General features: G+C 35.7%; 1 protein-coding gene across 1 annotated transcript in view; it reads right to left on the bottom strand.

Annotated features, from left to right (window-relative positions):
* Positions 1–15,714, bottom strand: part of ARAP2 (ArfGAP with RhoGAP domain, ankyrin repeat and PH domain 2) — a gene marked incomplete at both ends in the record, with an annotated part of 182,354 nt that overhangs the window by 154,579 nt on the left and 12,061 nt on the right. The window contains 4 exons of the mRNA XM_082653125.1: positions 4,620–4,973; positions 6,446–6,537; positions 7,271–7,347; positions 8,439–8,497. Coding sequence (XP_082509251.1) covers positions 4,620–4,973; positions 6,446–6,537; positions 7,271–7,347; positions 8,439–8,497 — 582 coding nt within the window. The remainder of the gene's footprint in view (positions 1–4,619; positions 4,974–6,445; positions 6,538–7,270; positions 7,348–8,438; positions 8,498–15,714) is intronic.

Here is a 15,714-nt window from a genome sequence, read left to right as displayed (position 1 = left end):
AGCCTTGGAGATTCTGGGCACAGGCTGGAAAGTCAGCCACTGACAAAGGAACCAACAGTATAAGTTCTGATCTCCCTCCAAGTCATGGGTGGCTTCTAAGTGATCTCTCAATCACTGTTTGGAATTTGACCCCTGTTTTGGTATTTGATCACTGGCTTTTTCATTTTCCCTAGTTCTGTGTTCAACCTGGACATGTAATTCTCTGGCAGTTTCTCCCTCCTGGTCCTAGAGCCTAACTTGTGTCTTCCATAAAATAACCTCAGCTAACCCCTCTATTTATCTCATAGACTTCAGGACATCCAGATATCACTGACATCAGTGCCTTTTCACTCCCTCTAGCCTGAATAGTATTTCATCTAAAAACTCCAGTTGAAACGGTATCCATTTTCCGAAGGTCAGTCGAGCTGCTATTTCTCCTCCTTAGAAGATCTCTGAAGAAATGTTTTCTCAACCCCTCTGTAACCTCATGATTCTGTATTTTGTGGACCTTTCTGTACCAATTATTATACGTTATCTTTCAAATTTATTTTTATTTATATTTTTTTCTGCCCAAAGTGGAAGATACAAAAAAGGCCAGGAACATATCTTGCTTATCCTTGTATTCGTCCAGAAATTCTTGAGCATGTTATATACACAAATTTCTGAGTTAACCTTGCATGTTCAGCTCCTGCTGTCCCGGACTGACATTACCACACAATGCTTCCCTATGGTTAAAAACATTAATTTTTTAAAAGAGGAATTTAGCTGAGTAAGAAAAAATGTTCTAAAACATCTTGTCAAGTAAAAATATGAATTCCTCAAGATATATTGCGGTTTTTATAACTATGCTCAGTGTGTGATACCAAACACACAAACATCTTTAGAAAACAGCAGGTTAAAAAGTCAAAAGCGTTTCCTAGTTGCAGATATTCTTGGATATTTCAATACCTGGTTCTCCTAGAAGGGGTGTGGCACATTCAACCATGTTCTCTTTGATTTACAGAAACTCACAGGATTCTTCCTCTGAGTTGCACGTTCAGGAAATTCTGGAATAAATTCTATCCAGTCTTCCATATTTGCATCTATTCAGACTTGCTGAAAAGCTTGAGCGTATTAGTTGCAGATAGGAAAGGGGAAGGAAAGAGACTTGTTTTTTTATCTTCAAAACCCAGTGAGGTTTTTTTAACGCAAGACCATTTATTAAGTTTCTCATCTGCCTCACCTGTTTGAAACACTAACAACAAACCCAAGTTCAACATTTTATCAAGTTTTTTCCATACAATTTTTTAAACCAACAGTATAAGGCTATATTATAATTAGATCATTCTAATAGTTAAATAAATGTTCATACTTTAAGCTCAGCTGGAAATGTTTCCATATTTCTCTAGTTGCATGGTGTTATCCAATTATTTTCTTACTAAATATTGGGCAGTTTTCACATACTGTGCATTGATTCAGAACTGGCATTTCCATTTCAAAGCAAACAGACACTCAGTCACATGAAATAAATCCAGATTATGAATTTTATTACTTTGTTTAATGTCACTCATGACTGAGGACAGTTTCCAACACTATTTGGAGAAGGATAACCAAGTATGGCTTTTTTTTTTTTTTTTTTTTTGTGGCGTATCTTGTGGGATCTTAGTTCCCTGAACAGGGATTGAACCCGAGCCCACAGCAGTGAGAGCACAGAGTCCTAAATACTGGACAGAGAAGGGAATTCCCACTATTTGTTTGTAAACTGTGTTTTGACAACACATGTCCTCACATACAGAAAACAGCAGGTTAAAAAGTCAAAAGGGTTTCCTATATGTCTATAGGGGGAAACAGAATTTAAATAAATGCACTGAGAGTTCACTGCTCTGTTAATGTACACCAGCACTATCAACGGCACCAGCAGATTTCCAACCAATACAGTGTCTGGAGTTTAGTTTTTACTACAAGATCCCTATAAATTAAAAAATAGCTGTTTTAGAAAGATTGAAAGAAAAAACTATGTCTAATACTAGTTTGTTTTTACTAATTCATTCAACAACAAACACTAAGAATCTACCACTTGCTAGGCAATCTTCTAGTTGCTGAGGATACCACAATAAACAAAAACCAATATAGATGACTGTCCCCACGGAGCATATATGCAACAAATAAATCATCAAGTGTATAAGCTATGAGAAAAATAATTAAGGGAGTAATGGGGTGGTGAGGGAGGGGCAGTGATAATATTAACTTTGGTGTTCAGGGATTCGTGCAAAGGAGACTTTAGAGCAAGAACTTGAGGGAAGTAAGGTACAAGTCATGCTGCTCTCTGGGTACGAGCATTCAGGGCAAAAAGGTACCCGAAGAGAGATCCTGCTTCTTATTATGTCTAGATTTGATAGAATAATGAAGTAGTTTCCTTGTTCCGTAATCTATCAGGTTATAATTTTCGATGTGGGGCCCAAAGGAGATGGAGGAAGCTGGTATAAGATTTCAGCTAACCCTCAAATCTGTTTTATGCTACTATGGCCCACAAGCCAAACCTGGCCCATGAAATGTGTTTATAAATAAAGTTTTATGGAAACACAGCCTCATTCATCAGTTTACACATTCTCTGTGGCTGCTTTCATGCTACAACTGCAGAGTTGCTGAGCTCCCACAGACACCATATGGCTGTAAAGATTAAAGTATTTATTATCGGACCCTTTACAGAAAAAGTGTACTAATACTTTCTCTGTGGAATTCAGAATGCCATCAAAATCAGTGCTACCTGCACCAAAGAGACATGCGACCATGAGTTAAACAAAGCTCAGTAACCTCTGCATAAGGAATGGGTAGGCATCATTTTGTCTAATTAATGAGCATCTTAAACACCCTCACCATAGCCTACAGAGTCTAACTAGAAAAAAGGAAAAATGGAGATTCCACTTGTGGTCTAATAAATACATGCTTCTTGGCCAGTTACACATATTTCTTTTAAGTCATAGCAATATAATCATGGAGAAGAGCTTTTTAATTTCTTGGTGATATAACAAGCTCCTTTGTTTACTTTCCTAGCTGCATCCTGGTAACCTGGAAAAAGCCTCTGAAGTCAGAAAACTCAATTATTTTCTCTAAAATGGAAAAATAAAAATCTCAAAAAATTACAGCCTCTAACCTTAGACAGGTTCAGAATAGAAAGGATGGAAAGTCAGAGTTCTGATAAAAAGAGAGAGAAAATGTTCTAACTATCCCAGAGGTGGCCAGTAATGGTGAATCTTTCTCTGTGCCTGCAACATAAACATACTAACCTAACTCCATCAAGATCGAGGTACCACCCACCAGAGATCATTCAGGAAACCACAGCTGCTAGGGGCTCTGTATGCAGAATCTGCTAAATCTTCCAGTGATACTTTGAGAGAGCACTGGGATCTCCCTAATCATTTAAATTCTACAGAAATGAAAGACCTGAGACTATTCCCGCTCAATGTTTCATTCCACCAGTGTGTATATTTGAGTAATGACTCATACCGGTGCAATTTGACTATGCATTTACCAATAATACCGATGACTGATGAAAAGCAGACACAGTTAACTACTTTGTCATCCTAATGCAACCAGAAAGGAGTGAGACAAAATATGTGATGCTAAGAAGTTCTCTGCTTCAGTTTAGTCAACATCTAATTTGCTAAAGGGATGCAATCCTATAAAGTATTAATCATGTAATTACTAACCACAAAAGCGTTCAGCTTTCTTTTTTCGATTCCTTAAGAAATATCATTCCTTCTCCCACTAGTCAACTGATGCTTCTTCTAGCAATTTTTTTGCTAATAAAATTTATTTTAGGAGAAAACAAGGCTTTCTAGAAATGATACACCTTTTCGGGGAAGAGTAGAGAAAACCAGCACAACATAGGGACTCACCACAACAACTACTTAAACAGAAGAGATTTAATCCCTAAATAATTTAATAATTCATGAGGAACATTTCCAGTAAATATTTCAAAAGGACATTCAAAATTCAGGATGTCAGAAAATAATTCTAATTAAACATAATCCCTCCCCAAAGATTTCTCAGTACTGCAAAATGCTTAAGGACAGAAGTTTCTTTGTCAACAACTGAAATGATAAAACTGCTTTTAAAGTATAATATTCAAGGGACTCTGACCTTTTGTGCAACATTCAAAACTCAAAACAATATATCAATAGCAGTGAAGCCTAAAATGTAACAGTGACATACTTTCCCCTAACTACAATAAGCCTTGTATTCCCAAACAAAACGCTGTTATAATGGGAGCGAAGAGCGAAGGCCAAACAGCGTGGGCTGAGTAATACAAACTCAATCGCTGTTGTTTTTCTTTGCTACAAATTGAGATACAGGATAGTGCATTTTGGTGCAAAGTTAGAAACTAACATTAAGGATCTAGATGTGAAATCAGACTTCCAGTTTTAATTTGCTATGCAGAACCTTAACCCAGAATTCCACACAGCACATGGCCCATGCCCCACATTATATCTAAAGAAGAGCATTTGCAAAAGTGTATTGAAAGTCCCTACAAACTGTCTCTGTATGCATGGGGGGTGGGGAGGAGCAACAGCAACCTAGCAGGTTTAGAAATGGATACGCTTGAATTTTTAAAAATATGCCACTTAGGGGAAAAAAAACAAAAAAGAATAAATACATACCCTTGGGGACAGAGTTTGTCAAGCCATCCTGATTTCACCTTTCTTGCAGATGATCCATAAAAACAGGCATAGGGAGATATTACATTTGAGGAAATGATTGATGAATCAGCCTTTCCACTTGTTGAGCTTAGTGGATAACTGTGCCTATTAACAGGGACAAAATTCACTGCTTTTTGAGTCCTAGATTTATATGGCTTTGAATGTTTTCTTCTTAAACTGTGAAAGCATTCTTCTACTGTTGAATATTCTGATTCCGAAGCAGAGTCTATAGGAAGATTGTTTTTGTCCTCTCGAGGTATCCAAATATCTTCTACTTTGTCTTCACTTACGTTCTCCATCCTGTTATCATATATGCTAAATGAAAAAAGAATGGTTTTAATATTTCCCACAGCTCTATGTGACTTGAGCCATTGGTTACTTTTTCTATTTATAAACAACCAATCACAGAAATTTAAGGCCAGGAAAAATGGTGGAGTTCAATTAACGCATCTGATAATTTTTAAAACTTCCTGAAAAATAGAAATCTCTCATTATACTAACACATATTTGAATACTACTAGAAGTAGTGTATTTTTTCTTATGTATCATTTAATCTGACCTGTTTATTTGGGGGGTTGGGTGTGAGTGGTGAGGATGGAGACTGCCATATTCTCTGCATCACAATTTAAACATCTTCACCAGCACCAGTAAGTGGCCAGTCACTTAATGGGCCAGATCATGAACCACTATCTCGTGGAGAGAGGTACTAGAGATCTTATTTCCACATGTTGCCCCTTCTCTGACTCTCCACTAATTGACTTCAAGGACCCTATGTTACATCATAATGTAATAAAACAAAGAGTAGATTTGACTGGTGAGAACTTTAGTATTATTTTGCATCACTAATGAGAAAAAAACTGCACCACATTGCTAACTAGAAAACAAGAAAGGGCCAGGGTACATTCAGAAGGTAAAAGCTGTATAACATATAATATTTACTGGAACACATAGTTGCTAAGTATATTCGTATAGATTTAAGGAATGACAAAACAGATTGGCTCAGCCATTCATGCATAATAAAACTCATTACAAAGAAGTTTTTGCTAATCAATGAAACAGATATGCGTAGGAGTCAAATTACATCCTTCTGGACGTGGTATTCTAAAAATCACTGCCACCTTAAAGGACTTAACTTGGCCCCTTCCACATTCTGCACTGTAGTAAGTTCATATCAAATGCCTACTGAAGATTCTCAATTATTTAGTCTCATCTTAAGGAAACCCTCAACAGTGTTAGCCCTGAAGAATAAAGGTTAACATAGACAAATGTTAGGTAATGATGCACTACATCAAGTGCTAATAAAGCTGAGAGAAAAATAAAATTTAAGTTGGTACCTTACAAACGCTATTCAATCTCATGTGTGATCCAAATAACTGGATAATTTTCAAGCTGCTTGTCAATGCTGAACTTCTAATAAAAGGATACTTTACATTTGTAAAAATTATGCACCTCACATAGCGACATTTTTGGCACTGCCCCTTTCTTCTTCATAGTAAGGTAACTTCCTATCTTTAAAGTGCAAACATGGTCACCAAATATTTGCCACTTTGGGAAAGGGAGAATGGTTTCAATTAGGAAAAGACAAAAATAATGTGCTACAGACTATAGAATCGATTTACAGGCTCTAAATTCAATTACTGAAATGAGTGCTGTTGTCAAAAGAAAGGATTTGAACTTACCAATGTAAACTATTTTCTTAGAAATATAATATGAGCAAGAATTCAACATTGTATATTATATAACATTTTATTCAAAAGAATTAATCATCATCAATCATGTCCTCATACCTTGATTTGACAAAAAATGAGTTTCTTTCAGTAGTTGTTTCCCCTTTGAGTGTATCTTCCTGGGTCCAAAATTCATTCTTTATGGATCTCTTCTATAAAAAAAAAATACACATGTTTTTAGGGGAGCAATATTCTACAAAGATTCACAGTATCTGGGTTTAGTTTTATTAAACAAACGTCAATTGTTTAGATCAATTTTCAATAAAAACAATTTAATTAGGGTGACTATATTAAATGGTAGCCTTTTGATCCCTTTTTCAATATTTTATTTAAATCATTAATAACTCATCATTTCAACTAAGAAGAACAGAAGATGCTAAGAATAAAATTTATTTACTTTTACTTTCCCACTTACTTTTTGTCTTCCAACTTCTCTTTCATCATGACCAAGAAATAAAATACCAAAAGAGAACAAGTAGTGGAGAGGAAAGACTAAGTGATAAACTGAATAATTAAGATTTGTAAGTAGTTAGAAGTCTGTCTATATTTGGGTATAAGGCAAAGTAAAATCTAGTAGCTTCTGTCAGTTTGCCTTTCCTTTTTACAGGGGTTTGTCTTATTCTTTTTTTTTTTTTAAGTAACTTGTGGTAAATTTTGAAAACCCACTGATCTGTATTCCTAAAATCAAATTGAAATGTATTTCTGTGATATATTTTTAAAGATATAAATCTGCCATGATTTTACTGAGCAGAATTTCGCTGAATGGAAATTTCTTTCTTCAATATAACACATTCTTCAAACAGCTTAAAGGAAAATGAAGAGGCATATATAGGCAGAAAAGCAAAGAATTGAATATGGAAAAAAATTAAAATGTACGGGACTAACCTTGGAATTTTCTAGTCTCTGGAAGAGAAAGGTCTCTCCATAAGGGAAAATGGAAGATGAATTCTCCTCATTCGTATCTTTTGGGGGAATTATAGGATGAGAATAGAAAGATGTGAATAATGTGAAATATTGTTTTAAAAAAGCATGTGTTTAATTATTTTATAGCAATATCACAACTTAAGCTTTATTCTCTGAGAGTCCAAAATTCTGCTCATAATTCTTACCCTCAAATCAACTCTAAGCATGATTTTCTCAATGTATACACCCCTCACTTCACAACCAAAACACATTACTCACTGTTTCTCAAAGTGTGATGTGTCACATTTGTCCTTGCTAACCTATAGGATCCATGTTAATATAAGTAAGCACATTTCCCCATACAATGGAAATTGTCATGGTGTGTTTATAATGTTAATTCCTAAATAAGAGATTAGTTTTAATGGCAGAAAATTAATCTTAATTCTATTATAATTTTAAACAAATGATCATTAAAAGTTCACTAACATAACAGCTAGATGTTATAGCATTCAAAATGCCAGAATCCACTTAATATAATCCCTCTAATACCATAACTATTAATGCAACTGTAAGTAAATTCTTTCAAGAGAATTTCCACAATCCCTGAATTACATTGATCCACAAGAAAGAATTCTCAACACTTGCATTTTCTGCTGTGGCAAATTTTTTTAAAGGTTCAGTAGTCAAGTGTTTGCTAACAGCATTGAGAAGAATGTTCCTGAACTTGTACACGCAGAATTTTCAAAAAGAAAGAAAAGCCTCTGTCAACGAGCAGTTGACCAGAGCAATGTCAGCCCTTTCCTGTTACCATGGCAAAATTACTTTCCATAAATCTACGCCCTGTAGTTCAGACTGTCAGAAACCACATAATTTAGTTAAATGCTTTCGACTGTGGTTAATGATAAATGAAGCCTGGGTAAAAAAATCTTTTTACATTAGCATGTGCAAATTTCCAGGAGTCTGCGTATATATTACTGCCTTTCATTCACTCACCTTTAAAAGTGTCTGGAGTACTATGAACCCTGGCAGACAGTTATTCCCACTATTCCCTATTCCACAGGTGGGCTGCTTTCTTGATCATGATTTTAACACTTGTAAGAGTATCAAATGAGTACTAACTAATTTACAGACTTTAAAAGCTGAGACTCACTTTGTTGTGTCATAGATTTTCCAGTTGAGGTGGGAACATTTCTTCTCTCACGGAAATAGCTTAAGGCAAAGGGAAAAATAGATAAAATACGTAAAAATAGATGTTACCATCTTGAGTAAAGGATTAATTGTAGGCACATATATTCTTTTTGTTAGAAAAACCAATATTCAAAAATAAGTTTGATTTTAATGAACAAATACAATGGCCAAATTCCATAAATGTGTTTTTTTAAATAGCCTTAAAGGAAGAGATTTTATTGGATTTTACAAGTGTTTGCTTCTTACATTTATAATTCACAAAAGTAAAATGAACATATTTGCCCAAGTATTTATGATTTCTTTTGTCTTTAGCTTTACAATATTGAATAAAAAATCTGTCTGGCTCTAAGAGCATAATTTGAAAATACATAAGACCTTTTCTCAAAGATCTCACAGCCTTGAGAGAGAAATACTACAGGTAATTAATTAGAATACAACATAACAGCAATGCCAGAGGAAAACACTGTGGAAACAGAAGGTAATGAATACCTACTACCATATGAAAGAGTTCTATTTTTCCATTTAAATATAAGGATCAGGACAGTGTCCTTAACTTCTCTTAAATATAAATATGCCCAAGTAACTATAGGAAAGACTATATATATGTAGTTGTAGTTATCTATTTATTTATATCTATATAAAAGAACAGAAACCAATGAAATAGAATATAAACAAAATTTAAAAATAATGGTAACCAAAAGCTGGTTCTTTGAAAAGATCAATAAAATTTATAACCCTCAGGGAAGGAAAATAAGAATGAGAGACAGAAGAGACAAATTACCAATATCGGGAATGAAAGAGAGAACATCACTACAAATCCTACAAACATTAAAGGGATAATTACAGACAATTAAGAAAAACTTTATGCCAGTAAATTCAACAATTTACATGAAATGGAAAAATTCCTTGAGATACAAATGATCAAATAGGACACAAGAATAGAAAATCTTAATATCCCTGTATCTATTAGAAAATTTGAATTCAGTAATTAATCACCTACCCACAAAAAGCTCCAGGCCCAAATACTGCAATGGTGAGCTCCACCAAACATTTAAGGAAGGAATAATACCAATTCTATGTAAACCTTTTCAGAAAATAGGAAAGGAAGGACTACTTCCTAGTTCATTCAGTAAGGCCAGTATTACTAATACACAGCCAGTCAAAAACAAAACAACAGATAAATATTAGACAAATATTCCTTATAAATTTAACATGCAAAAATCGTTAACAAAATATTAGCAAATCAAATCCAACAATACATAAAAAGGATAATATATTATGACCAGGTGAGATTTACCACAAGAAAGCAAAGTTGGTTTATCACGGAAAAATTAATATAATTCACCAAATTAAGAAAATAAAGGAGAAAAATCACATTCTCACAGCAATAGATTCAGAAAAACCAATTGACAAAATTCAAAATCCATTCATGACAAAAACTCTCAGCAAACTAGGAATAGAAAAAAACTTCCTCAACCTAATAAAGGGCATTTATGAAAAACCAACATCATAATCAAAGATTAAAGACTGAATCATTTTCCTTAAGACTGGAAATAAGGCAAGGAGGTGGGCGCTCACTAGTTATATACACATTAGTTCATATGTTGCAGTCAGTGCAACAAGCGAAAGAAATAAAAAAACATTCAGATTGGAAAGGAAGGCCTCTTATAAGCAGAAGTCTGTATCTAATCAACAGGAAATCCTTAAAAATCTACCTAAAAGCTTCTCAAACTGCTAAGTCAGTCAGTCTAGCAAGGTACCAGGATAGGGGGAAATATTTTTAAAAATCAATAGTATTTCTAAATACTAGCAATGAACAATTGGAAAAATAGTTTGAAAATATAACTTTTACAAGAGCATAAAGAAACATGAAACACTAAGGGGTAAATTTATCAAAATATGGGCAGGATCTGCACACTGAAAACTCTAAAACATTGCTGAGAAAAATTAAAGAAGACCTAAATAAGTAGATATATCATGTTCATGGATTGGAAGACTCAATATCGTTAAGATGTGAATTCTCCACATATTGATATACAGCATCAACATAATCCCAAACAAAATTCCAGTGATCTTTTTTATAGAAATTAACAAGGTGATGCTAAAATTTACATGCAAATAAGAACAATTTGGAATGGTCAGAACATTTAAAAGAAAGACAAAATTGGAAGATTTATCGTATATGATTTCAATATTTAGTCTAAAACTACAGCAATCAAATTTGTGTGGTATTGGTGAAAGGGCAGACATATAAATCAATGGAATTAAACAGAAGTCCACATATACTCCCACACATCTATGGTCCAGTGATTTTTGAAAAAATATGTCATGGCAATTCAATGGGGAAAGGATAGTCTTTTCAACAAGTGTTGCTGGAATAACTGGATAGCTCAATTTAAAAAAAGAAATGAATATCAACCATTACTTCATACCATATACAAAAATTAACTTGAAATGCAGTTTAGGCCTAAATGTTACTACTAAAACTCTAAACCTTCTGGAAACCAACAGAAGAAAAATTTTGCAACCTTTAAGTATGCAAAGATTTCCTAAATAAGATACAACACCCTCCCAAAAAAAAGTTGGACCTTTATGCTGTCACATATTTCTGATAAATGACTTGTTTCTAAAATATAAAAAGAATACATACAATCTATTAATAGGAATGATTCAATTTAAAAATGGACAAAAATTTAAATAGACACTTTATAAGAGGATACACAAATGTGATAATAAATACGGACTCATTAGAATGGATAAACTTAAGGCTGTAAATACCAAGTGTTAGACAGCATGTTGAATAAATAAAAGGTTTAAATACTGCCAGCAGGAACGCAAAAGGGTACATCCATTTTGGAATACTGCTTGACATTTTCTGATAAAGTTAATTTAAGCTCCCAGCTATCCAATCCTAGAAACTCAAAAGAATTGAAAACATATTTCCAGGGAAATAAAGTTTTCTGGTCTTTCTTCATAGCAGTTTTACCCTCAATAATCAACAACTTAAAGCAAACTAAATGTACATCAACAGGTGAATGATAAACAAATAGTGGTATAAGGACCTAAGGGATTACTACCAAGCTTGGGGGTGGGAACTAATAAAAGGATACAAATTAATACTAAACATAATAATATGAATAACTCTCAAAATCATCATGCTCAGCGAAAGAAGCCTGGCACAAAGACGTATATCCTATATGATTCTATAAGGGAGCATGGAAGACGGATGGACTGTAGAAGGACACTAAGAAATGCTTAGGGTTGATGGAACTGCCACTTCTTAATTTAATAGGTTTACACATCTTTCAAAACTCATCAAATTATATGCTTTGAATTGGTACAGTTTATTATGCAAATATTATACCTCAAAGAGTTGTTTAAAAATGAATTTAGCAAACCTACTCTTCATAGGGTTGATATATAAAATATAAACTATATTCTCAAATATCAGCGAACAAAATGAAATATTAGAAGTGATACCATATACAAAAGTATCAGAAAAATATAAAAACCCAGGATTAAATCTAACAAAAGATTTGTAAGACCTCAGTCCTGAGAAACCATTCCTGAGAAAATTAAAGAAAATCTAATTAAATGGAGGAATATATGGAAGACTGAATACTGCAAAGATGTCAACACTGCCTATGTTCATTTGTAGAATCAATGTAATCCCAATCAAAAGAGTTACAGGGGTGGGTATCTAGGTGGAATTTAACAAGTTGATCTTTAAATTTATAAGAAAAAGCAAAAGACCAAGAATAACTAAGACACCTGAAAAAGAAAGTGAGAAGACTTGCTCTGCTAGGTATCAGGATTTATTTTTAAGGCTATGGTAATGAAGACACTACATTACTGATAAAAGGACAGATATATAGATTAGTGAAGTAGAATGGGCATAAAGGCACCCAATATTCATTTAAGTTAAAACAAAGATGTCAATCTTGAGCAATGAGCAAAGCATGTCTTTAATAAGAAGATGACTTGGATATCCACTTGGTATTAAAAAAAAAGTACTCCTACCTCAAACTATACCTAGAAATCAATTAAAGGTAGATTATAGGGGCTTCCCTGGTGGCACAGTGGTTGAGAGTCCGCCTGCCGATGCAGGGGACACGGGTTCGTGCCCCGGTCCGGGAAGATCCCACATGCCGCGGAGCAGCTAGGCCCGTGAGCCATGGCTGCTGAGCCTGCGCGTCCGGAGCCTGTGCTCTGCAACCGGAGAGGCCACAACAGTGAGAGGCCCACGTACCGAAAAAAAAAGAAAAAAAAAAAAAAAGGTGGATTATAAATCCCAACATGATAGGCCAAACAATAAAGCTAGAAGAATATAAAACAGAATTATCTTCTGTGTCTTAACATATGAAAAATTCTAACTCTAAAGGAAAGTAATGGTAAATCTGACTAAATTAAAGAACTTTCGTTCATTAAAAGTCACCATCAAAGAATAAAAAAGCAGTATGTAGAAGAGGAAAATATATATTCGACAAAGGGCTCAAACTCATGGTGCATCAATAGCTCTTAAAAATCATTATAAAACACAGAAAATGCAATTCAAAACAACAACCCCCCTCCCTCAAAATGGGTAAATGACTCCAAAAGGCACCACATAAAAGAAGATAGAAACATGGTCAATGACCAATAAATGCGTTAAAAGGTGCTCGATTTCATTAATCATCAGAAAATACAAATTAAAATCGCAATGAAATATAACTACCCGCCCACCTGTATGGCTAAAATTTTTTAAATAACGAAATTCTGTTGAGGCTATGAGACAAAAGAAATGCACTAGTTAACACTGCTAGTGTTAACATAAGTGAGCATAACTACTCAATGATGAGAACCACTTTGCATTACCCACCAAAGTGCAAGATAAGCATATACTATGACAGCAACGCTACTCCTAAGTATATATTCAACAGACATACATGTAGATGAAAAGAAAAACCACCCAAATGTATGTAAACATAAAAAAGTTAAAGAAGCTGTGGGAGAATCACACAAAAGAATAACATTCAACAGACAAAACAACAAACTGACATGCAGCCACATGGATGCATCTCATAAACATCAGGTTGAATAAAAGATATCGGACACAAAACGTTACTTGCTGTATGATTCAATTTATATGAAATTCTAGAATAGGCAAAAGTAATTCAGTGAGATCAGTGGTTCCCCAATGTAGGTGATAGGATAATTTACTGCCAATGTGCAAAGGCAATTTTTGAGGGATGATAGAAATGTTCTATATCTTGATTGTGGTCACATGGGTGTGTGTATTTGTCAAAACTCATCAACCTGTCTATTTAATATCAGTCTTTTTTCTTACATGTAAGTTAGATATAAATAAAGCTGGTTTACACATGTGTGTACACATATATCATTTACATGTAAAATACTAGATGATGTGGAGAATGTGAACTATAACAGTAGAATGGATATGATATATCCATATGGGGAAATATTATACAGCAGTGAAAATGAACAGTCTACAAACATAGGTACCAACATAGATTAAGTCTCAAAGTTAAGCAAAATGAACTTAACTAAAAGATTTACTATATGGCTGCATTTTTAAAACCATAAGACAGTCAAAACTACAGTATAGAGAAGGGATTCAAGATGGCGGAAGAGTAAGACATGGAGATCACCTTCCTCCCCACAGATACATCAGAAATACATCTACACGTGGAACAACCCCTACAGACCATCTCCTGAATGCCAGCAGAAGACCTAAAACCTCCCAAAAGGCAAGAAACTCCCCCATGTACCTGGGTAGGGCAAAAGAAAAAAGAAAAAACAGAGACAAAAGAATAGGGATGGGACCTGCACCAGTGGGAGGGAGCTGTGAAGGAGGAAAGGTTTCCACACACTAGGAAGACCCTTCGTGGGTGGAGACTGCGAGTGGCGGAGGGGGGAGCTTCAGAGCCATGGAGGAGAGCGCAGCAACAGGGGTGTGGAGGGCAAAGTGGGGAGATTCCCGCACAGAGGATCGGCGTTGACCAGCACTCACCAGCACGAGAGGCTTCTCTGCTCACCCCCCGGGGCGGGTGGGAGCGGGGAGCTGAGGCTCGGGCTTCGGTTGGATGAGGACTGGGGTTGGCTGCATGAACAGAGCCTAAAGAGGGCTAGTGTGCCACAGCTAGCCGGGAGGGAGTCTGGGAAAAGGTCTGAAGCTGCCGAAGAGGCAAGACACTTTTTCTTGCCACTTTGTTTAGGGGTGTGCAAGGAGAGGGGATTAAGAGTGCTGCTTAAAGGAGCTCCAGAGATGGGCGCGAGCCGTGGCTATCAGCGCGGACCCCAGAGATGGGCATGAGACGCTAAGGCTGCTGTTGCAGCCACCAAGAAGCCTGTGTGCAAGCACAGGTCACTCTCCACATCTCCCCTTCTGGGAGCTGTGCAGCCTGCCACTGCCAGGGTCCCGTGATCCAGGGACAACTTCCCCGGGAGAACACATGGTGTGCCTCAGGCTGCTTCAACGTCATGCTGGCCTCTGACGCCACAGGCTTGCCCAGCATTCCGTACCCCTGCCTCCCCCCGGGCCTGAGTGAGCCAGAGCCCCCGAATAGCTGCTCCTTTAACCCCGTCCTGTCTGAGTGAAGAACAGATGCCCTCAGGTGACCTACATGCAGAGGCGGGGCCAAATCCAAAGCTGAACCCCAGGAGCTGTGAGAACAAAGAAGGGAAAGGGAAATCTCTCCCAGCAGCCTCAGAAGCAGCGGAGTAAATCTCCACAATCAACTTGATGTACCCTGCATCTGTGGAATACCTAGATAGACAATGAATCATCCCAAATCAAGGAGGTGGAACTTTGGGAGCAACAATATATATATATATATATTTTTTCCCTTTTTATCTTTTTCTGAGTGTGTATGCTTCTGTATGTGATTTTGTCTGTATAGCTTTGCTTTTATTAGTTGTCCTAGGGTTCTTTCTGTCCGTGTTTTTTCTTTATTTTAGTATAGATTTTAGTGCTTCTTATCATTGGTGGATTTGTTCTTAGGTTTGGTTGCTCTATTCTTTCCTTCTTTCTTTATTACTTTAAAAATTTTTTAATAATTATTTTTTAATTTAATACCGTTATTTTATTTCATTAAATTTCATTTCATTTTATTTTATCTTTTTCTTTCTTTCTTTCTTTTTTCCCCCCTATTGTGCTGAGCCGTGTGGATAACAGGCTGTTGGTGCTTCGGCCAGGCATCAGGGCTATGCCTCTGAGGTGGGAGAGCCAATTTCAGGAC

Source organism: Grampus griseus (assembly GCF_964374135.1).
Source record: "Grampus griseus genome assembly, chromosome: 4".
NCBI lineage: Eukaryota > Metazoa > Chordata > Mammalia > Artiodactyla > Delphinidae > Grampus > Grampus griseus.
Note: the sequence above shows the minus strand (reverse complement) of the source record. Positions and strands in the feature narration are given on the sequence as shown.